This window comes from Ictidomys tridecemlineatus, chromosome 8 (genome assembly GCF_052094955.1).
Source record: "Ictidomys tridecemlineatus isolate mIctTri1 chromosome 8, mIctTri1.hap1, whole genome shotgun sequence".
NCBI classification, from domain to species: Eukaryota; Metazoa; Chordata; class Mammalia; order Rodentia; family Sciuridae; genus Ictidomys; species Ictidomys tridecemlineatus.
The window spans coordinates 104,948,737-104,973,212 of record NC_135484.1 but is presented as its reverse complement, the minus strand read 5'-3'; the positions used below and the strand labels follow the sequence as shown (position 1 = coordinate 104,973,212).

Below are 24,476 nucleotides of genomic sequence, written 5' to 3'. Positions count from 1 at the left end.
GCTCAGAGTCAAGGGTTTGAAGCTCACCTTGGCCAACTGGAGCAGGCTATTTATTGGAGCAGAGATGCAGTCTTTTCTCTTCACCTTCCACCTCGAGCCTGCACAGATGTAAGTGATGGTCCCTCCAATGGTACGGTCAGGGCTGCTGGGAACGTTGGAGAACTGGCATAGCTTCTGGATGACCTTTCCTGGCTGCCCGACGCCTATTGTGGGATCCCGGCATGTGATATTCTTCTCTGCATTGGAAACACAGGAATAAAGGGAACAATTGAAAGAAGAAGAAAAAAACAGTGGAAATAGGGTCCAGCTGATAGAACTGTGATGTTTGAAGTCACATCTCTCTTTACTTTCAGTGACTTTTTCAGAGTTTACTCGGTTTCTTAATTTTGCTCCTGATTGTCCAAAGCCCCTCTCTGCTTTTCATACAAATCTGTCTTTTGTAGCCTGAGCTTGAATTTCCTAACAGAAATGATTATCTCTATGCTTCACCCACACTTCCCATTCCCAGCCAGCTTCTCTTTGCTGTTGGGAAAATCTAAACCATGGAAAATGGGCTCTTCTCCCAATGAGAGGTGTCCCCTTTACCAGGAATCTTAAGGATGTAATGCCTTAATCTAGGGATTATCAATGTTGGCATGTTAGAATCACTGGGAGCTTTGGATATTGCCAGTGTCCAGGCTCAAGTCCACCTGAATGTCTAGGCAGAAAGTCCAGTTTCAGCAGTGCTTTAAGCTCCCCTGGTCAGTGCGCAGCCAAGGTTGAGAAGCACCACTGCAGTTCAAAAATGTAATTAACAGGTAGGTGCAATGGTGCATGCCTATAATCCCACTGGTTTGGGAGTCTGAGGCAGGAGGATTGCGAGTTCAAAGACAGCCTCAGCAAAAAACAAGGTGTTAAGCAATTCAGTGAGATCCTGTCTCTAAAGAAAATACAAAATAGGGCTGGGGATGTGGCTCAGTGGTTGAGTGCCCTTGAGTTCAATCCTCAGCAGCGACACCCCCCCATCCCCCCCACCCCCCCACCCCCCCACCCCCCCCCCCCGGCAAAAAATGTAATTAACAGTAGGAATTCCAGGCATCCAAGACTTGAATATTCTAAGCAATGGGTTTAATAAGCATTTGTTCCTTCTGGTTTTCCTTAAAGGTGACTCTATTTCACCTCCGCTCATGAGGAGAAAAGAATGAGAAAATGAAATTTGTTGCAGAATTTCTTAATTTCTAGGGCATCCTGACTCTGATGAGTAGAATCCTCCCTTTTTTGTTTAGTTAATGAATTTTGAAATCTCACCCATTGTATAAAATCTTGACATAAATAAGTAATTACCTATTCCAGGAAAAAGACGTGGAAATCAATTTGGTATGAAGAAAGAGAACAAAGATAAGTAGATAAAACACGTTGGTTGTGATGGGGAGACAATGAAAAGGGACTGTGCTTGGAGGGTCAGTTGACAGTGACTCAGAGAGACATGAAATGCTAACTTGCTTCCCTATATAGTTGTCCACGGCCCAGTGGCCAATAATACATCTGAGAATGACCACAAATCATTCTGTCAACTCAAATAAGCTAGTGATAGAGCCGTGTGTCCTTTGTACATCAGGGGTCCTGATACTGGGAAGAATCATGAGGAGATGCCCAGGATCATCACAGATCTCCTTGCCTCTCTGTTAACTGAGGGTGAACTTTCAGCATGGGCTAATATAGAAATGCCTCCACAGATCATCACTTTGCATCTCAAAGATATTTTGCAGAGGCATATTGACTTAGTGGTGACAAAGGATGCGAAAGGCAGTTACCTGTTCGTTACATTAATTCTTCCCATGTGGCTGTGTCTCACTCCCATTGACTAAAGCTCAAAGGAATCTCAAGCGTGCACAGATTCTTCCCACTCTTATCTGACTGGTGAACTACCTGGTGGCCTCCCCTGCTCAACTGAAAAATGATTTCATCTGCGAGGCTTTCCTGATCACTTTCTCCCCACCTGCCAGCAGCAGAGTTAAACCAGGTGGCCCTTCTGACCACCCACAATAGGCTTAGATTTGCACATACCCAATGTATGTGACATTTTTTACTGCATCTGTCTAGCTTCCCCCTAGGCCTGAGGCCAGAAAACATGACTTATTTCTCTTCAAATCTACCATGGTTAGCCCACAGCTTGCCACAAGAAAAGTGTTTGACATATATTTATTGAATGTATGAATGAGGAAGCGAATGAGTAAATGAGTCCCTGCTCTTGACTCTAACATTTTAAAGTAATGTGAAAGGCACTTACCAGGAACCAGAGAGAGCTTCATAGATGGACTCTGAACTGAATTATTAGCAGCATTGGTAAAGTGACAAAACACATCAACATTTCTTGAACACGAGGAAACTGAGCTTGTGTTGAAACTGTATTTGTAGCACACTTGTTTCCCATTAACTTCTTTTGCTAGAGATAGAATGATTGAGAGCATGAAGTCACAACATGAGCATCCAAAGCATATATATTATCAAGGTGATTCAATGTGAAGAAACCTGTCAAATATTTCTCCAGAGTGTGTAACATTCATTTTTAATGCATTTTCACATATTTCCATAAAGATGATCTCTGTTTCCCAGAAGTAAGCCTGCATACCCATATGTGCCAATCAGAAGTTTGCTTCTACCATTCATAATTCCAAATCTGTGCCCATATGTTTTTGATGGTCACAATCATGCTTTTTCAGCATCCCTCTAATCCTTCTAGTACCTACCATCATGCTCTGTGCATTTTTCCTATCCTGTCTTTACTCTGTAGCATTTTAATCAGCTCTTTGTGGATCTTTCTTCTCCACAAGCTCATATATTTTATAGAGAAGACTCTTGGTCTTATTTATCTTTGGATATCCCAGTACTTAGCTCACACACACACACACACACACACACACACACACACACACACACACACACACACACACACAGATATGCATATTGACCACAGAGTGCTGAAAACATTTGAAGGTTTCAATATGCAGGTTTGTACTAAATGCTTCTACATACAGTCTTTTTACGATAATCCAATCTTTTGGAGGCTAGCATTTCAAAATTTTTATTTTTTTCTCCAATCTATGTAACTTATTTTTATATATTTAATGTTATATGCATTCTCTTTTATGGCACAGGCCTTTCTAGATATCAAAATATGTGCCTAAATTATTTTATCTCCTTTTGTTTGTTTGTTATGGCACCTTACAAAGTGCAAATTCCCAAGAATAGTTACGAAAGAATGAATGAGTTTATAAAACCTTCAGGAAGGTATCTGTGTTTTGAGATTTGAGGTTGTAAACTCATGTTTAGTTGAACTTAATCTCTGGAAATCCTGAGGAATTTGAATTGAGGATATATTCTACCAGGGAGGAATTACATTATTGTTGTTTTTAATTGCCTTATGGTTTAGGGTGCAAATCAATGGACCACATTAAATTAGTTATGCTTTATCTTAGTGATCTTGAACCACAAACATTATAAATTCAAAGCCAAAAGTTGGGGTGGGGACAAAACTGTTATAATTCTCAGGGGAAACTTATTGCCCACCCCAAAATTAGGACCAACTCTTAACTTAGGCAGATGGATTTTGGTTTTCTGGCCTATTCTTTTACTAAGCATATTACCCTTTGACATTGTGCTGGTGGGGTGGGGAGCCTCAGTTACTGCTTAGGGAGCATGGCATGTTTTTTATGTCCTCTGGAAGCCTTAATCCAAGGCTCCAGGTTTCTAATTCTGACAAATGCCAGCAGTTAAGCTCTAGCATGAAATAAGAACATCATTTCTATTTTCTTTTCTTCTATGTTTTAAGTTCTTGGTTATTTCTTTTACTTTCTGGCATGCTCAATTGTGCATTTAAAACGATTGTTGTGTCACTTTTATAGCAAGTTATTTGACAGCATATCAGAAAGGATTATCAGAATATTTAGTCTGCCACATAGGAGGAGTTTAAATCCACTGAAGGTTATCTTAACACTGTCTTCAACAGTTCCCACCAAAAAGAATGTACTCCACCCTCGAAACTCCAAAGATTTTGCTGCAAACTGGTAAGTCAACAGGCGCATTGTCAAACAGAAAGTAATGTCTTTGGAATTCTACTCTGTTACACTGTATTTCTGAAGGTTTCTTGATCCCTGCTTAAGAATAGAATTTTGAATCCACATATAATATGTCCTATCAGTTCAGCACTCTGCATCTTACCTGCCGGAAAGGACAAGGAATCAATCTGGAATGTAACTTTGTAGTCCATATCCTCCTCTATGCAGCACTTGAAGGAATGGGAGTCTCCACATAAGAAACTAGCTTCCAAAGGATCAATCATGATGTTGGGCTCTAGAGGCAGCGGGTGAACAGTGACATCTTTGGTTGCAACACTGTATGAGTTCTTGTATCTAAATATGCAGTGATAGGTTCCTAAGTGGAAAGAAGCAAAAATGAGATGGAGTGAAATAATCACTCCTAAAGGCATTTGCTGGAAAGGTTAAGGAGAGTATAAGCTTTTTCTGTCGAACCTAGATAAGACCACACCATACCTTCCTGGATACTGAAGGACAAAATTCTTGACCAATCCTTCTCCTGGATTCCCCATATATTTGAAAGATTAACCAATGAGCACATAAATATGTATTTAGTTTCAAATAAAATTAAGCAGCTTATTCAAGGTTAGGAGTGATGAAGTTTCAAACCAGATTCCCAATTTCTGTTCCAAGGTTCTTTCATCAACCCAGAAAATAAATAGGGATTTTGGTGTGTTCAAGGATGAGGTTTGTTTGTGTGTTTGTTTGTTTAAGTGTTGTTGATCCAATGGAGCATGATGTTATTTGATGACCCCTTCCCCATCTCTAAGTGGGCAGGATCCTTAGGTTCCAGAGTACCACAGCATCAGAAGAAAAATCACTTGAGCAAGCTGCCCTGGAGAAAATATAGCAAGATTTTAAGGTACCTACAGGTAAGTTATACTCTCCCATTTTTCTTATATTCTTTCTCTGGAGTAGCCAGGAGTTAGCAGGCACCAGAGAAAAAAGAAGAAGCAAGAGACAAAAGAAACACTTTCAATTCCTATTGGGAGGAAGGGGGAACTTAAGACTGAACATAAAAGTAAAGTATTGTAGATTCAGACCAAAACAGATTCTTCAGTACCCAGGGATGGAACTGCTTAATAGTTTAATGTGATGGGAAAAGCTACAGTTATCGCCCAGCAGTAAGAAAGAGCAACTGGACACAGCAGATTTGAAGTCAGCATGGGAGAAAGATACTACCATTTCCTGACCATGTGTTAGCAAGTCCAGAGCCCCAAATAAATAGCTACTTTGGCAGTGTCATCTAGGCCTTATATTAAAAAAAAAAAAAAAAAAAAAACATAAAGAAGGTATGGGATTCACAGAATCTGGACTGATTAATCCTATAGTTAACAAAAGGCTGCAGAATGAGTGGTTGAGAGTTGCTCACTAGGGCCAGATTTGCATCCTGGCTCTGCCTACCACATTAATAAACTTGGATAATTTATTTAATCTTGCTGGGCCTTAGTTACCTCATCTGTCAAATGGGGATAATAATGATACTGTCTCTAAGGTTCATTGCTTTAAATAAATTAATACATTAATTCATCACATAAAGCCTATCACACAGTAAGGGCTCAATAAATGTTACCTCTTTCTGTGATAGTTCTGTCTACCAAATTCATTTTTCTCTCCAAGATTTGTGTTTCCTCCTAACGTGAACAGTGCGTAGAGGTAAATAAAGTGCTTCTTTCTTCAGAACCAGATATATAAAACTTTTACCTAGTTTTTTGTTGTTGTGGTTTTTTTTGTTGTTTTTTTGGGTTTTTTTTTTTTTTTTTTTTTTTGGTACTAGGGATTGAACTCAGGGACCCTTATCCACTGAGAAACATTCCCAGCCCTCCTTTTTATTTTTTATTTTGAGACAGGGTCTCACTTAGATCTTGCTAAGTTGCTGAGGCTGGCCTCAAACTTTCAATCTTCCTGCCTTAGCCTACCAATCCACTGGGATTACAGGTGTGCACTCCCATTCCTGGATAGCTCTATTTTTTTTATAATATAGTTTGGGGAAATACTCCCAAAAGTATAGAAAAGCATTTTTAAAAATCCTCTAACAGAATGGCAGACTCTGGGATCAGACACTACTTCCAACCCTGGAACCTTCTTCAACTGAAGTTGTGTTGGCTGAAGCGTGTTTATTCTCTTCTCTGGGCCTCACTTTCCACAGTGTGGATGATGGAGTGATGACATCATCTCCCTGGGGACTGTGCCTATTTTAATGTGATGTGGGCATGTCCTAGGGCAGAGCCTGGGTGGATACTATCATGAAATGTTCCCTGGGGACCAGATGGCACCACCTATCCACTGGCCTTTCACTCACCGTTCCACTCCCTGGTCGAGGTCTTCACCGTCAGCACTGACTCTGCTCTATCAAGATACCTCCTCGTGGTGTAAAACCTTTCATATATTTTGATTCCAGCGGAAGTGTTCCAATATACCTCATCGTAGTTACTCACATCGCTGGTGCATTTTATGGAAAAGCTTTGTCCCTCAGAAACAGAAATTAGGTCCGGGGTTATGGTCAGGTTGGCTGAAAGAATAAAAATAGAAAAGACAAAAAAAAAAAAAAAAACAGACGACAAGTCCAGTGTTTAGTCTTTCTGGTGACATCAAGACACAAGAGAAATTCAAGACAGAGGCAGCAATCAGGGACCCTCCTGACTCTATTGGGGTCAGCGCGAATCTGTACCTTGCTGCTCCTGGGCTTTACTTGTTTCTAGGCTGTTCCCGGTGGTGCTCTGAACTGTACTCACTTCCATCACATGCCTTAGGAACTCGTGCACTTCCCTTTTGTGGCTGGAATTATCTCCTGATGATCAGCAGGGCAAAAGGTTGCAAACTTAGGGGTGTTGAAGTAACCCAAGCTCCCCTCCAACCTCCTCTGAGACACCTTGAGGGACAAGAAATGGCTGGGTTCTTGTAATGACTTCATTTTCTACTCTTTAAATGTACTTTAAAAAATAAGATCATGTTGAATCTTAACTTCTGTCTTTCTACATCTCTCCTTTGTAGATGTGCGAACCCTCAAGGGCGGGCCTTTTGCTTCTGTATTTTTTTTTTTTTTTTTGTATGTCCAGCACCTAGTTCTGGATCAATACAAAGCCACGGCTTGATAGGCAAAAGTGAATTCTGGAACTACATTTTCAGTGTGGGAATCATGACATTTATTGCTCAAATAATCACAATTGGACTGTCTCAGGCAAATTGGGATGTACGGGCACCTTAACATTAGCTATACATAATTATCTAACTAAAATTAAATACTTATATTAACTATATATTTACTACTCTTTATGAGAATCTCCAGACTGATTCATGAGAAATTATTCACAGGAAATGTTCATGAGACCACTGCAAACTTAAAAGTTCTGTGAAAGTCCTACTCTCTCTGCCTCTGCTTCTCTTTCCATTCTCTTAGAGCATCTCATTTACATGATTGCCACTTCAAAATGTTATTGGCTTCAGTCTTCCATAGGGGAACAGCATCATGCCACTGATGTTGACCTCCTTTTCCAAGCAATGTAAAATCTTATTTTTAATCATAAGAAAAAGAAATCAAGGCTTTCCATGGTGTTCAAGTGCTCAGATACAGCACCAGAGTGGCTTAGGCAAGGCATACTGGGTCCCTGGCATTGTGTTCCCTGGCTGCAGGGACCCAGAGGTGACTTTCTAAGGCTTAGTTGCATCTAAGAGTGGAAAGAAAAGGCATGGAACCATGAATCTAATTCTTTTGATTCTCAAATGAGATCCAACTGCCAGAATAGTGATTTTCAGCAAAGGTTAAACACATCCTCATGACCTGACCAGTTTTACAAATAGGAGTGAAATCACAATGAACAATTTAGAGAAGGATTAGGTTTATCTGCACATATTATTGCCCAGAGCATTTCGTGGGTATTTTGGACAGTTTGTAGTTTTCTGCAGTGTAGGTGGTTATGTACTCCCAGTTTTAATCAAGAGTTGTGTTGATCACATGGGCCCACATAAGCCTCATCGTGATCTTTGCACCAATGCTAAATTACAGTAGCAGAAAGCATAAATATAGTAACACAGGTTTAACGTTCAGCAGTTCTTTCTCTAAGTTTTTCAGAAAGGGTCTGATGATGTATCTAAATGGTCCATCTTCATAAAACAGATGGAAAAACATTTTTGCAGTTATGGATAAAATTATACTGCCTTATGATATGAGGAGAAATGACACTTGAAAGTGTCATTTTAACAAAACAGAATTGAGATATTACTCATTCCCACTTTAAAATATCGACAGACTAATGGATTATTAAAGCTTTCTGTAGCTTGATTTCTAGAATGGGTGAGAGAGGAAAGGAGATGGGGGAGGGAGCTGAGGGAAGAGAGAGAGCCAGGCTGGTGGATCCAAGGAAGGAAGAATGGGGGTTGGGAAGAAGAGGGGAAAACTCTCAGGGGCAGGGTACACTTATTATGAATTCAATAACAATAGGACCAATCTGATGGTGCAACTACTTCCCAGTCCATTTTCTGCCTTCTCAGTACAATGCAGCTACTTCCTTCCCTACAGCCATTTTCCCATCCCTACCCTTCCCAATTTTAAAAAGATGCCACTTCAATTTCAATGGCAGAGAGGGAAAACCTCTTCTACCTCCCATTGTTTCCCACTCTAGGGAAAACCCTACTTTCTTTTGCCCATGGATATTCCTAGGTGATTGGCAAGTGTAATGGAATTATGGCTAAAAAATTCTGAGAGAGTTCTTACCCACAGAGGTGAATGTCACGTCTATGTTCTTACTGCCTCTGGCTCCATGTACGCCAATGAACTCACAAGTGTAGATGACTGTTGTTCCAGATGACCCACTTGGGCACTGGGTTCCATTAGCCTTGAGGGTGAATCTGCTGCATTTAGAATCTAGGTTTGTTTCTGTGATTCCTACAATGACATACACAATTCTTTTGCTGTCAGGACTGGTTGACTTTTTAATTTAGTATCAAAGAGTCAAATCAAAGAAAAGGTTACTATTTAAATTAGATGTTCTTTTAGAATGGATAAGGGAGACAGTTTAATGGTTGGGTCTGCAGACTCTGGATCCAGGTTACCTGACATCCAACTCCAACACTTAGTTGCAGGTGTTGTTGAGAAACTCACATAATTTGCACTACACCCAATTTTTTCAGATGCTAAATGGAGGTAAGTAATAGCAGCAGCTATTTCCAAAGACTGTAAGAAGGTTCAATGAGACTATGCATACACACACACACACACACACACACACACACACACACACACTCACAAATACACACACACAAACACACTTAGTAAGTGCCTGGCTGGAGCCTTTCCCCAACAAAGACCAGTAATGGTGGTCACTGGAATGTGAAAAATGAAAAAGAGAAGCAATGTGTTTGGGTATGACTTTAACTGAAAGGGAAAAAAACATATCAGATTAATTAGACTACTATTATTTCTGAAGGAACAAATGATTCTGGGACACCTATTCATCTTCTTTGAAAGCACTTTTGTAGCTTGTTCCCTTTTAGCGAAAGCTTTGACATCATGTTTCCTCAGTTACCAGTAGTTTTGTTCTTCACAGTAGCTCCCTTTCCATACCTCCCTTTCCATTCCCAGAAACATCTTCATACCATCTTCACCCCTTGCCTGGGGTTCTAGAACACTCCAAGTCTAGTTTTTCTCACCACAGTCCCTTCCCTCTCTCTTCCCACCATTCATGCTTAAAACATTCTTCCACTAACATCTATCTTTCAAAAATGAAAGAAAAAGAATAAGCTCCTTGATTAGGAGCTTATTTTAGCATGTTTTTTTTTTTTTTTTTTAGCGCTGGATAGAGGATCAATGATATTTGAAACACTTTACTTGACATGCAACCAGAATTTCTCCCTAGTCCCCAAATGGTTGTTCAAGCCACCCAAGTGAGTTCCACCTTCATCCACCTTGTATGAATTACTTTCTAGCCTATAAACACATCTCCCTACTCTTTCTAAGGCTCACCTCTTCACTTATCCTTTGAACAGTCACTTCCTCCAGTTCCTCCTGGACCTTACTGCATCCTTTACTGTTCTTTTCCCTGCATTTTTAATCTTTTATCTGGTTCCCTCACTTCACCCTTCAGATATACTCAAGGCTTTGTTTCCTAAAATGGTCTTCCTCAATCCAAAAGCTCCTCTACCCACCAGGGCATTTGCTTCCTCACTTTGTTCCATGATTCTTCTATCTTTGCCACCTATTTTTCTACCTGTGTCACTTCCGTTTTTCAGCAAATCTTTACAACTGGCCTTCTTCACCCTCTGCTTTACCAAGAGTGTTCCTTTAAGACCAAGGTCAACCTCCTCTTTTCAACCTGGACTGTAGCATGCCATGCTCCCGACCCCTGTCTCTCTCATAGGTCTCTCAGTCTTCTCCTCTGTCTTCATCCCTCCTTCTGTGCCTCATTTCCAGGTTCTTTGCCCTTCTATTCCCTTCTTCAGTGCAGATATTCCCAAGGATACTGACCTTTCTGCAAAGGTCCTGATATACATCTTTCCTCATCTTTTCATGACTCTCTCACTGGGCAATCTCATCTACAGCTATGGCTCCTATTTATTTTTTTCTTTCTTTTTTTTGTGGGGGGGGTACTAGGAATTGGACTTACGGACACTCGACCATGGAGCCACATCCCTATCTCTATTTTGTATTTTCTTAGAGATAGGGTCTCACTGAGTTGCTAAGTGCCTCGATGTTGCTGAGGCTGGTTTTCAACTCATGATCCTCCTGTCTCAGCCTCCTGAGCCACTGGGATTACAGGCACGTGCTGCTGCGCCCAGCTGTGGCTCCTATTAAATACTATACTCAGATGACTTCTCAATCTCTTCTGAGAGAAATACCCTTGTTGGAAATTCTAGAAGCAAATGCCCAAGTGTTGATTTGACATCTCAGGTACCTCCAATTCAGCATATGCAATTTATTTATTTTTCCCTAGACAAAGCATGCACATCTTCCAGTATTTCCTCTTTTTGCCATTGGCAGCTCACCAAATTAAAAATCTTAAAGTCATCTTTAATCACTTGCATTTCCTCACATTGTACTTCTACTCAAATATAAAAAACAATCTTTTAGATTATGCTTTTGAAACATTTTATAGTAAATCCACAGCCACTTGCACAGGTTCTAGTATTTTTTGCACTTGACATACTATTGTAGCTAGGCCTCTTATTTAGTAATTTGTCCCTTGAACATATAGGTTACATTACATGATTATTTATTTTTCTAAAGTTCACTTCAGATAATCTGACTATCTTCCTTTTACCTTTAAAATCTTACCATCGTGTATAGAAAAAAGTAAAATCTGCTTTGTGTAATATATGACATTTATTCTCAGTTTGAATATGCCTCTCCCCTTTTGATCTTGTCCTATACCCCTCTTGTAGCATCTAGGTCACATCCTGGACCTTTGACATGCCCTGCAGGTTCACACCTCTATGTCTGTGTTCATCCTGAATTCATCTTCCCTCCTCCTTTCCACTGACTCTTTTTGGTTCCATATTTTTTATTGGTGCATCATATTGACCCTTACTCATATTAAAGATCTACTCTTTTCACCAAACTGGCACACGAGGGAATAAGCTATGCAGAATGGAGTACATAAAGAAACATAATGAAATAATGATAATGTGCAGTGGATAGGCTCCATAAGAAACAACTGAGTATATTACATAGATTAAAGGGAGGTATTCTTTAGTTGAGAGACTAAGAATGATGTCAGAAAGGAGAAAAATTTATTTTAGGCCTTGAAAGACAACTAGAGTTTAACAGACAGAAATGGGGCTCATGATCCTGATGTGGGTTGGATGTATGTGGTGTGTTTGAATCAGTGCTGATTCTAGCATTCCATTAAGCTGCTTCCAGGGCTGGAGCTGGGTTAAGGATAATCAGCTTTGTGAGATCCAAGTCTCCACTCCTTTTTAACTAGAGTAGTTCCATTCTGGTCTTCTGTACACACCAGTTATGCTTTCACCTTGGGGGCAATTCTGGTTTTCTGAAGGACATTTGGCAATGTTTAAAGACATGTATTGTTCTTGCATCTGTGTGCTACTGACAGTAGTGAGTAGACACTAAGGATGCTATTGAACATCCTACAGGACAGTCCTCACCAAGAATTATCTAGTCCAGAATGTCAAAGGTTAATAAGCCTTCTGTTGGACAATAATATAAGATCTTGCTTAAATAGAGAATCATTTAGTCAAATAAGAAAATGGAGATAAGTAAACACAAAGCAGCAGCACACAGGTCTTAACCAGGGAACAATAGGCATCTCTTGTAGGGAGAGAGTGAACATAAGGCTCCAAAGAGATGGTAAACTCACAAACAAAGTGGAACCCCTGTATTGTCACCATGCACACAGTGTTCCTTATGATACCCTTGACTGTGCAAGTCCAGGTCCGTGTGGAAGTTACAGAATGCAGCTAATAGGTTGGTGCTTTGCTTTCTGCAGAAGGGGTGATTTGTAAATCCAAGATTTCTGCTCAGGATTATATAATATCCCAGACCCTCATCTATAAAATGGTGATAATGGTAGCTACCTTGGGATGGGGAGGAAAGGGAGAAAGAAACACACAGAGTTGAATGCATTGAATCTGCCACAGTAACTTTTATGATAATTACAATGCCCTTAAAGATCATCCCTACCCTTTTCCTGAGTTCAATGGGAGAACATCATGGAATTCATTGAATGTTATTCCTCTCAAAGTTAGAAATTCCCCCATTGATATGAGTGCAATGGCACACATCTGTAATTCCAGAGACTCAAGAAGCTGAGGCAGGAGGATCACAAATTTGAAGCCTGCCTCAGCAACTTAATGAGGCCCTAAGCAACTTAGTGAGACCTTGTCTCAAAGTAAAAAGAAAATAAAATTAAAACTAAAAAGGGCTGGGGATGTGGCCCAGTGGTTAAGCACCCCTGGTTCCCATCCCTGGTACCAAAAAAAAAAAAAAAAAAGAAAGAAAAGAAAAGAAAGGAAGGAAGGAAGGAAGGGGGAAAAAGAGAAGGAATTCCCTATGGCTGAGGACTCACTTTCTGCCTTGCCTGTTTCAGAGGGCTTTGAAAATACAACTGATTCTGAGAGGAGGTTAAACCTTCACTTCCAAATGCTTTGGGGTGAAATCTTTTGCTACAGTGCTTCCTACTGACATGGGGGAAATGGGTGCTGAAAGAAGCTGTGGCATTTGGAGAAAGAGACCTGCAGAGAGGGGGCAGCAAGAGGCAAGGAAGAAGAACAAGGTGCCAGAGCAGAGGCTAAATCGATCAGAGCACTCATTGTGTATGTAGGTCCCCTGGCGGCCAGCCCTGGGGCAGGAAATTCATTGTTCTGCAGCCTGCTCAGTCCACATTGGGCATTAGGAATGGATGCAGAGGTGGCCGCCAGAGAGAGAGGTCCCTGAGTATCTGCAGCGCAGACTTCCTGGTTCCTCTGCTAAGGGCGAGGTTTGTCACCTCTCAGAGTTGAAAGCTTTTCAGTCAGTACCACAGGAATTGTGCAAGGTCTTTCTCCCACCCAGCAGTTCCTTCAGGATGCCTACACCTCCTTTTCCTTAAAAAGCAGGGAAGTGACTAATGGTCCCATGTGTCAGTATTTTCAACAGTTAAGAAAGTCCTTTTCCATTCTCCTGTGGTCTTTAAAGTCAAATACAAATGCTGCAGGTGAAATCAGCTTTGCAAAGTAAATGTGCTCTGGAAAATGTGCCTGGAAATGGATCTTTTTGTTCCATTGTCCAATAGCAAAGGCTTTAGAAAATCCAGGCTCACCACACTAAAGATTTTCATGGGTAAAGTCACATTTTAGTTGAAAGTTTCTGGAGAGAAGAGCTAGATGTGGTTCTATTGGGATTCCAGGTGGGAAAATCTTCCTTCCAAACTAGCAGACCAGCTCACACAGGTGCTGGATGATTTAGTTGGCCAAGACAAACACTGTTGCTTTTTTTTAAAAAAAAAAAAAAACAAAAAAACAAAATCTGTGGTGAGTCCTAATCCTTTTCTTTTCATATTATGACAACCTTGGATAAGTCATTTAATCTGAACCTGAATTTTCTTATTTTTATATTGGTGGTAAAAACGCCAGCTTCAAATTTGTGGTCAAGCTTAAATGTGATTAAAAGCGATCATATATATTTTTAAATGGGTTAATTATAAGCTGTTATACAAGATGAAGTCACCATTGCTGCTCTTATTTATTATTACCATATTCATCAGTATAAACTGGAGGGTAGGGGCTTCAAGTCCGATCTCAATAAAACAAAAGCAACCATGATCGGAAACTGTCATGAAGTAGTTGAAGGACAAACATGTCTGAGGAAAAAGATAAAAAGCTGGAAACACCGAGAAAAGATTGAAGTTAAGGATATAACTTAATACCAAGAGGAGAGACAGAAACAGGAAGTCCCAAGTTGTACCTCAAATGAAAAGCCAATTACCTCCTCCTTAGCTCTTTGCTGAAAGTGAAAAAGAAAGCAAGGAGGGACAAGCTTTTTTTGTGGGCTGGAAATGCCATGGATCTTAGCCATCAGAATCATTCTGTCTTGGGTCTTCTGTTGCTGAAAATTCATCTGTAACCCAAGCATGACACTCACGTGTCTGCATTTTTGGAGTTTTGTTCTAAATGGCTCAGATGAAGCTGATACCAAACCTAGTGCTTTTTCATAGTTTGAAGATCAAAAGTGAAAAAGAAGACAGGCATCTGATATTCCCCCCACTTCCTATCCCATCTCTCATCTTTTACATGACCAAGAAGCAAGCAAAGGCCTATTTGTCAAAGAACGTCTTATCTAATATTCTTACCTAGAATGCTTATTTTTCCTTCCTGCTTCCATTCTACTGTGCTCCAATTTACGTTACTCTCACTGCAACAGTTCAGAGATACAGGATTGTTGTCGCACATCACCTTCATTTCTTTTTTTGCCAAAATTCGGATGGGTAGCACATCTATTTTTTTTTTAGCCTCATACTCGAAAATATCCAATATCAGTTTGCAAAGATATTCACCTGCACAGAATATACAAAATCATTTATTATTACCCCATATATGTCTTGCCTTAGATGAATGATAGTCTTGTCTCATGCAGCATGGCATTACATCAGGAGGCCTTATTTTCAAAGCACCTGAGACTTGGTTTAAATGCTCCTTAAGAAACATTTGGGAAATGCTGAGGATCAATGCAGATATTTCTGATGCCACAGGTACACAGTAGAGAGTTGTTCTGATTGTAGCAGTCTCATGGATTTTGCTAGTAAGAAATAAGACTGGAAACGGGAGGGGAAAAATTTTTGGAAAGCTTTGGAGACTTAGAAGATAGAAAATTTTGACATCTTATTTAACCCTCTGGTAAAATCAGAATTGGCCAAGATGTGATATACCCCATGTGTCAACAGCCTACCTTTTAATGCAGAGAAATAGAGATGACCTTGTTGATATCTGGATGAAAATAAAAAATTAAGACTTATGCTCCTATGGCTGCTCGGGGCTGGGGAGACAGGATGGTGGGGACAGGCCAAAGGGACAGATTACTGCAGAGGACAGGAAAATCTGGGGCTGGGGGTGATAGATGCTGGGGGTTCACTATCTTGATTCTAATGATGGTTTCCCAGGTGTACATAGGTCAAAACTTAAAGAACTTTAAATATGTGCAGTTTATTACACATCAATTCTACCTTAATTAAGCTACTTTAATTTTTTTTAGAATTTAATTGAAAAAGAATAAGAACATAAAGCATAGTAAAAAATAATGACAATACATTAATTAATTTAGAAAATAATTTAAGATCACAGGATAAATTTTCAATTTTGAAGTATTGAGCCTGAATACATCCTTTTGAAGAGAGCAGCACTGCTAACACAATATAGGGTTTGCTCCTTTAAGAGCATTCTGTTCCTTTTCTCGAACAAAACACTGAGGAAGACTCACCCGCGTCACCCTGAGTGATGTTGTGGATGGTGAGGCGTGATACTGAGGTTATGTTGTTGGGCATCGAGGTGTAGATGGAGAATCTGCTGCTGTTCTGGATGTGTCTTTCTCCCCGGTACCAAGACACATTGGAGGACAAAACTTCATTTTCACATTCCAGGGTTACTGTGTCCCCTTCAAAGATGATTTCTGGTACAACAGTGAACTTAGTTTCATCTGGAAATTCAAAGAAAAGGTGTTAGGATCCTAGAGCAAATAAATTTAATGGAATCCAGGTGCCACCCCTGCTGGGAAATCTTAAGAAGTCTCCTGAGCTCCTGGGATGCTGCTCAGGGTGGGGCCACATGGCTCCTCACTCCACTCCCCAAACTGCCTCCAAGACTCCCAGAGCTATAGCCTGCTAGGTACTAGGGGCAGAGCTTCTAGTTTGGGGCCTACGTAACACATGTCATAAGGTCACTCAGGAGTTCCTAATGGTAGTAATGGGATCCCAAAGCTGTTTTCAATATTTCAAAAATCTGGTAGAAAATAGTGCATTTATTTATGAAAAAGTCACCCAAGCTGATAAGCATGGGGTTTCTTTGCTACTGACTGGAATAATATCAACTGCTTCTCACCAATTACTCATATCTTGTGCCCACTGAAAGCTCTAAGTGTATAATGAGCTACAAATGGGAAGATAAACTTGTTATTGATAATAAATAAAACTTTCCTGGGAACAAAGAAGTTTTTCAAGGTCTGATCCCCATAGACCCTTAAGTATGAGAACTTAGTAGGTAGACAGGTGTGGATTTAGACTCGGATTTTGTCCCACCTGCAGCTGGGTGGACCTGGGGAACCTGCTTGGCCTCACCCAACCTCAGCTCTGTTTTCTGGAAAATGAGAACAGTAAGAGTCACTTTGGGAGGGGACTTAGGAAATCAGCAGCTATTATTATTGTGATGGCAGTAAGTTCCAGAAAATCACTGTATTGTCATTACACATATAAAAATACCATGTTGGTTATCTTTGTATCCATTTTTATGGATGCCCTTTGCTTATATAACATGACTTATATGTATTGAGAAAACCAGAGGAGTGGGGCTTGAAGCCCAGGAAAGATCCTCTATAGATAATAAATATGGGAATAAGTCACCATAAAATTAATTTTGGGTAGTATGATGTTCTAGTCAAAATATTAGTATCTTACCACTTCTTTAAGACCACTGGTTAAAATCAGATTTCTTTTCTAAAATCTCATTTAACTATTGGGAAGCAAAACCATCTGTGAGTATTTAATGTAGTACACTAGCTTTGAAGTCATACAAACTTGAGGTATTGGCTATGTGTCCTTGGGTGAGTCATTCACCCTCCATCGACCTCCAGTTCCTCATCTGTAAATGGGAGTAATGACATCTATCTCACAGGACGTGTGAATATGAAATAGAAGTAACTACTCTGGAATTAATACAAAAAGATGTGGTAAATGTCCTTGTTTTCATTACGATTATGGTTAATAAGTAAAATTCATGGAACTTCCAATATTATATGGTTAAATGGACTTTAATATAAATTTAGCAGGAATAATTAAGAACAAGTGTGCTGTTGTTTAATAAAGTATCACCAGAGGATTAATGTATGACAAAGTAAATGGATCTATTCTAAAGACTGCCATGTACCTTTTGCATCTTGTGAAGATGGATTTAAAACTAAGTTCCTGATACCAACTCATTCATTCAACATTCTTCTTTCTTGCCCTCTTTCTCTCCTACTCATGCCCACATCATCATCATCATCATCATCAGAAGAAGAAGAAGAAGAAGAAGAATAGGAGGAGGAGGAGGAGGAGGAGGGAGAGGAAAGAGGGAGGTCGAAGAGGGAGGGGGAGGGGAAAGGGGGAGGAGGAGGAGAAAATTTTCATCCAGTAACATGAGTTTTGGGATGTCTGTGTTCTGGATTAACACTACCTACACTGTGGAGAGGAGGAGGGCATCTGAGTTCCCTGTGGAATTGAGTGTGCTACCAGTTCATGTTTATTGCTCTAGGCTCTGCATATCACAGAATCCGGCTCTGGTCTTTGAGGGAGGACAGAGATGGATATAGACTCTGTGTAGGGGTGAGAGGATGTTTAGTGCCATTTTCAATGACTCCATTGCTCTTTGGAAGTCATGGATGCAAATGTACCACATGAACTGGACTATCAGCAGCATGGGCCAGATGGACAGTGAGTCCAACCACTAAAACCTGGGCACTGATTCATTTATATGGCTGCCTATCCTCCACATGACTGCAATTTTGGGGAAAGAGAAATCACACCTGCAATTTAACTATGCAAAAATCTGCTACTCTCCTGAGCCCTTGGGATGATGAACAAAAGGAACTCTTCAGGGCAGAGAAAGCACATCTGTTTGTTGGCCAGTTGGTGTTACGGTCAGGGGAGGGTGGTATTGCTGAGATGCATCTATGTGAGCCAGATTTCCAGGATATTTATTCTCTTTTCTTTAATTTTCTGATTTTTATTTATGTTTTACTGTCTTATTTAATCTGAATTTTCATTTTCACTATTTATCTTATAGTACATTCTACCATTATACATATTTCTCATACTTTCCTTAGCTAGTTTTATCACTTAGAATATTTTATGTTAAAAAATGATGTCATGTTTGAAAGTATGTGCAGAGAACCTAAACATAGGATATAAACTTTCTGTGAAGCTGACCTGACTCCTGACCAAGGGGCCTTTTCCTTTGTTTGTGCCTACACCATCCTGTCAGTATCCGCCCCCATACTAGATTCCCAAGAGCTATTGCCTTTGCTCCAGACTGCAGACCTGAGTTATGCAGAACATCTGCTGGCCGACTCATATGTTCATCTTGCTCTCATGGGTTCACTTACTAGCTGCCAACTAACAATAGGTTCTGTGTCCTTCAGACACACCAAAGCCCAACTTTGAACCCTATTTGTAAAGTGGGGAGAACATCTAAAACAAAACAAAACAAACAACAACAAAAAAAAACAATTTACCACCACATAATGTAAAGCAGTGGCTCTCGAACTTCTTGCTACATTAGAAGGCTTCTTTCCCAAGGTTTCTTCTTAAAATAGATGACCCTGTTGTAAGTTCCCTGCTCCCCTCTCCCCTATATCCCAATGCAGTGACACAAGCCAAGTTGAGAAGCATTGATCAGAGAGCGGGAGATGGCACATAATCCTATGTGCCAGGAACCGGAAAGTCTTTCTCCACAGAATATAGCATAATGATTTTCAAGGTTTAAGCATAACCATCAACACCATTACCATCTAGATAGAATCTACAGATGGGAAAATGTAGCAAGGTTTCACTTACTACTAGGCACCCCTTGAAAGGAACTGTAGTCCATTTTGTAGGTCTGATTAAGAGTCTGTATGACTTGCTCGTTGGCTTTCTGAATTAATCCAGGTGGTGGTGTTTTACTCTGGATTTCATATGACACAGTCACACTGCCCTTGCTGAATAGAGACACTCAGTTTAGTAAAGCAGCAATTCACCTGGAAGAATCTAGATGTTTGTGATTTATTTGCATGGGAAAACAAATAGCAGGAACCACCTGGGGGCTATTATGCTCAGGAAATCACCAAAAGAAACCTATCTTCAAACTCTGGATGAAAAAACCCTAGGCAGAGCTTGCATACCCAAAAGTCTGCAAACAGGTAAGACAGGTGAAAAAACTTGCAGGTGGGAATTAATGAACAGAGTCCCACCCCCTGGTCATGGGAGCCAGCCACCAAGCAAAACCTGCTGATGGCTGTCACACAGGGAGTTTGGCCTTACCAGATACATGGAATGTTAATGAAGTCCAAACCCTGGATGTTCCCATACAGATTCCTGATTTTTTAAGATTTGCAACTAAGTCCTCAAAATAGTGTGAAAATCCACTCAAGGCTACAGGGTACCCAACTCCAAGGGGAACAAGCATGCAACTCTGGGGTCCTGACTGACTGGCAAGAATTTTCTTGCATAAAGGCATTGGTATATAACATTATTTTATTTTTAAATTTCTAAACTCTCTAGACTGAAAATTTATCTCTTTGCAAAATGCTTGCACACATAAAGTGGCCATATCTTTTTCTGTCCTTACTTTTATATAGGTGTATCTGTAAGGGGTGAGGACTCTTCTCAGTGTCTCTCCTTTCCCTTTTAACCCCTATAATCTGGCTTTTGTCTTCATGTCTAACAAACTGTTCTTGCTAAGCATTCCACATGATGCTCACTAATGGTTTTCTTTCCTCCCTCACTGACATGCTGATCTCTGCCATCAAATAGAAATGAACAAAGTATAGCACTCTTACGTGAACTCTGTCACCATCACCGATTTGAAGCCTGGTAAAATTCTGTAACCCTCCTGGAACTGGAAAATAAGGCAAGATGAGTATCATGTTTTAGAAGTTGATGTGAGATACAAAAGATTTCAAATCGAGTAGAAAGCCCATGTTGCTTATCACCCTGGGTAAAATTTTCTTCTTTATATTTTGGCATTAGTGGATCCTTAAGGAAGTATTTCCTGATCACTTATGTCAGTCTGGGTTCTTGGAGAAATAGACACAAGATTAAATGTGAAAAAAAAATTGCTCAGACAGATGCCCAGGAAAGAAAATGATGGGGAGTGGGGAAGGCAGGGAGAGCCATTGGTTCCTATGTGGAAGAGAAAAGGAAGGCTAAATAAAACCATCCTAGGCTAAGCCAGGGAAGCCCAAATAAGTCCTTCTAAGGAGTCTCTGTATCTGACACAGGTCACTGGGCTCATTCATCATTAAGAAGAAGCAAATGCCATCAAGGGTACCAGAGAGAGCACTTGGGATTCAACCACATCCCCACGCAGCTGAAGGTCCAGAAGGGACATATGGGAGACCACCTCAGTACCTGCTCCTCATTTGATGATATTGCTACACTGGTGGAGCTCATATAGCTTTTGATGATGTTTTTATCCCATGTTGTTCCTCAAAACACCAACCCCACAGGAGATTCTATTTGACCCAAATTAAATTTACAGGCAGCTACCATATACAAAGAAGTTACATGGTAGGAATGTAGGGTACCTGTGTGGATGAGATCCAAAGGTTAGCATGTAACCCTCACTTTGGTATATGAGAAGAGGGCTTCCTTCTATGTAGAATTATGACATGCCAGATACGCAAATCAGAGGTCCAAGAGTTCTTCTGGGTAAGCACTCCATCATGGCACCCAGGGAAAATGACAATATTTATATGGCCCACTGGGTGAGGCAAGAGGCTGCTTCCAGCCCCAAGCAGGGATTTGGCTGCCCTGAGAGTGATGGAAAGTCATTACCTCAGGCCACCTGAATAATCTGCACTACACCAGTTGGGAAGCTGTTTCAAGTGAGTTTAACTCAGAAATAGCATTAAGGTTTTACAGTTGATCTAGTGCAAAGCACTTTAGAAGAGCATCTGGCAGTGGATTAGCATTCACAGATATATCCTTGTTTACATGATTAAATTTAAATTGTCTTTTGTATGAGTGCCTAATGACCTGTAGCATAGAGAAGCTTGAAGCAGTTTGAGCTTGGTCTGAGGTTGGTCTGCTCACCAGATGTTAGGATTCTTATACATGTGGTGTGTGAAGAATAGAAATGAAACAATTGATGTTTCTAGACCAGGGCCTCTGAATAGATTTTAGTGAATCAATGCCACCAAATCTTATCTGAATCACATCCACCCTGAGAAGAAGTTCTACTTATAGGTTAAGCTGATTTCTTGACCACAATGTCTCCTGAACACTGATTCAAATACTTTTTAATTCGCCATCCAAGATGGATATGAAATACTTCTAATTCATATCACAGATGACTGTCTACTATGAATAACATGAACTCAGTTCTGCACACACACTTTGTTGGTTTAAGAGTTTCCTGGGGCCAAAACGTACCGCTCTTTCCAGGTCGGTCTTGTAGGACCTATAGAGGGCAGAGGATGTGTTCTTAAGGTCTTCTGGAAATTCCACATTTAGTCTGACCTTCATTCTCAAGGTAACATCTGCTGAACAACACAGAGCAATACTTGAAAAATCTCATGTTGATGTTTGAATACAGAGAAACATCTGCCTCCGCTGAAGTTGAATCACTCAAACAATATTCATGAGAAGGTACTTACCTTCCTGGAGCTGGCAGAAAGGTCCCTTTGAAGGAAGTCCCCTAAGGCAACTGCAATGGTGCCCTGGGAGAGAGCTGCCTTGCTCTTGACAAGTGGGACTGTGGAGGCACCTTTCCTGAGGCCACCCATAGCCTGTCTCGCAGGAGCACCAGATCTCATTTCCAGTGGGCCTGCATACTATCATCAACAGGAAGAGGAGGACAGAGAAGGTAGTCACCACATTTGCATTTATAGACTGCAAGTATGTGTACTTGTAGGAAATCCTAACTTGACTTCATATCGCTCTTCTGGGAAATTCCATAGGATTGCACAAGTTCCTGAACGCACATATGCCCTACAATGCCATCAGGCATGACCACCAGAAGGATGGAGCTGAAATTATTGAGTGACTGTCGAGTAACTGATGACTGTAGAGTCATCTTCTGGTGGGTCTTGCCTAATAGCAAATGACCACCAGATGTCTACGATGATAAACAGATTCCAGGACATAGTCGGTGGGAGCCAGCCTCCAAGAAGGCCCCTGTCCACCCCTGCCTTTGGGTATTCACACTCTTTTCCAGTGCTCTCTTCTACTGTACAAGGGTGGCCCCATGTGACCAATGGAATATGATAGAAATGATGGTATGGAGCTTCTGAAATTAGGATATTAAAGACTCCAGATTTCCTCTGGCTTGTTCCTCTCTGTTTCTCTCTCTCCATTTTCCTGGGGGAAGTTGGCTACCATGGCATGAAGACATGTCATGAAGAGGTCCAAGGTCGTAAGGAACTGAGATCTTTAGCTGACAGGTAGTAAGGAACTACAGGCTGCCAGCAACCACAGGAGTGAGCTTGGAAGTGGATTTTCTAGTTCCAGATGACTTCAACTCTAGCTGACAGCTCAATTACAACCTCATGAGAGACCTTGAATCAGAAGCATCCAACTAAGCTGCTCCCAATTTCTGTCAGAAACTTCAAGATAACTAGTTCTGTTGGTTTACAATGCTAAGGTTTAGGGTAACTTGTTATGCAGCAGCAGATAACAGATACAGAAGGCAAATAAATTTGAGCCTTTTACATTCAAGTGTGAACAGGCCAAATGGACTCTGATCTCAGCGGGAACATCAAAAATTCTGTGAAAACAGAGTGCTTTTAACTCGGTTTGTAAAGCTGGTCCAAAGTCCTCTCATTGGAAGCTGTCCATTCTGCAAAGGATAACCTGGCCAAATCCTATGCAAATGAAAGCTGTCAAATAGTCATTTCTGAAATTGGAAGGACAGGCAAGTTCCAATTATTCCTTGACAATCCTGTCTCCCAGAAGTAGGTTGGAGTTGGCAGAAGTGTTAGGTACAGAAGAAATTATATGTGGTTGGCAGACAATGGATGGGGGTAATTTGAAGAGAACCAAAAAGAATCTCTTTCTCAAAATCTCTTGTTGTCCTGAAATTTCACTGCTAAAGTGTTGTTTTTTATTTTGGGGAAGAAAAGGGATGAGGAGAAATACTTGAAAGACTTTAGATACCTGTGTACAATGCAATCATGGTTTGGGGGAAAGACAAAGCTGTCATTTCCAAACCAACTACTACTATTCTAGGTGTTGTTTAGTTGCTTTACACACACTGTATAGCCTTAAACATCTTCAGTTATTCACTATTAATAAAACTGAATTTCTGGAAAGGATCATAAGGAAAGACATTGTATGGGAAGAGGACAATGGTTCTCAGAAATCAGTAGCACAAGCCTGACCCGAATCACACACTCTCCCCATTCCCTTTGAGGAGAACTCTCCTTGGCTGTTCTCTGCTGGTCCTGAGGTTCATGAGTCTCAGGCTCTTTCTGCTCTATTGAACCATGGTTTTTTTTTGTTGTTGTTGTTTGTTTTTTTGTTTGTTTGTTTGTTTTTTGTACTGGGGATTGAACTCAGCAGCATACGACCACTGAGCCACATCCTCAGCCCTATTTTGTATTTTATTTAGAGACAAGGTCCCACTGAGTTTCTTAGCACCTCACTTTTGCTGAAGCTGGCTTTGAACTTGGCAATCCTCCTGTCTCAGCCTCCCAAGTCAGTGGGATTACAGGCATGTGCCATCGTGTCTAGCTGAAGCATTTTTTTTTTTTTGCAGATCTCCTTCACAGTTAGATATCAGAAAGAATTCACTCTTTAATGTGTGCATGACCAGTCTTTCTGGAAAGAAAGATTACACTTTCCAAGGGCAATTGCATTTTAAAAGGGAAACTTGTTAATTCAAGTTTCCAAAATTGTTTAAATTATAAAGTCCTTTGAAGTCACATCAGCTCTAATAGAATAAAAGAATTGTGAGACAGTTTGCTCATATGTTTATATTGAGCACATGTGATATGAACTAACCTACTGACCAAGTGTCCATGATCAC

At 40.5% G+C, this 24,476-nt stretch overlaps 1 protein-coding gene across 10 annotated transcripts in view; it reads right to left on the bottom strand.

The window, feature by feature from the left end:
- The window catches only part of Adgrf5 (adhesion G protein-coupled receptor F5), a 91,616-nt gene that overhangs the window by 10,972 nt on the left and 56,168 nt on the right, over positions 1 to 24,476 (bottom strand). For 7 of the 10 annotated variants that reach the window (XM_078019920.1, XM_078019922.1, XM_078019921.1 and 4 more), the window contains 12 exons: positions 22,108 to 22,284; positions 21,884 to 21,993; positions 20,290 to 20,348; positions 19,307 to 19,449; positions 15,982 to 16,197; positions 14,858 to 15,061; positions 8,791 to 8,961; positions 6,748 to 6,867; positions 6,379 to 6,588; positions 4,201 to 4,413; positions 2,270 to 2,425; positions 28 to 236 (listed from right to left, as the gene is read on the bottom strand). In XM_078019920.1, coding sequence (XP_077876046.1) covers positions 28 to 236; positions 2,270 to 2,425; positions 4,201 to 4,413; positions 6,379 to 6,588; positions 6,748 to 6,867; positions 8,791 to 8,961; positions 14,858 to 15,061; positions 15,982 to 16,197; positions 19,307 to 19,449; positions 20,290 to 20,348; positions 21,884 to 21,993; positions 22,108 to 22,284 — 1,988 coding nt within the window. The remainder of the gene's footprint in view (positions 1 to 27; positions 237 to 2,269; positions 2,426 to 4,200; positions 4,414 to 6,378; positions 6,589 to 6,747; positions 6,868 to 8,790; positions 8,962 to 14,857; positions 15,062 to 15,981; positions 16,198 to 19,306; positions 19,450 to 20,289; positions 20,349 to 21,883; positions 21,994 to 22,107; positions 22,285 to 24,476) is intronic. The other 3 variants (XM_021721845.3, XM_078019924.1, XM_021721846.3) reach the window with 3 other exon arrangements.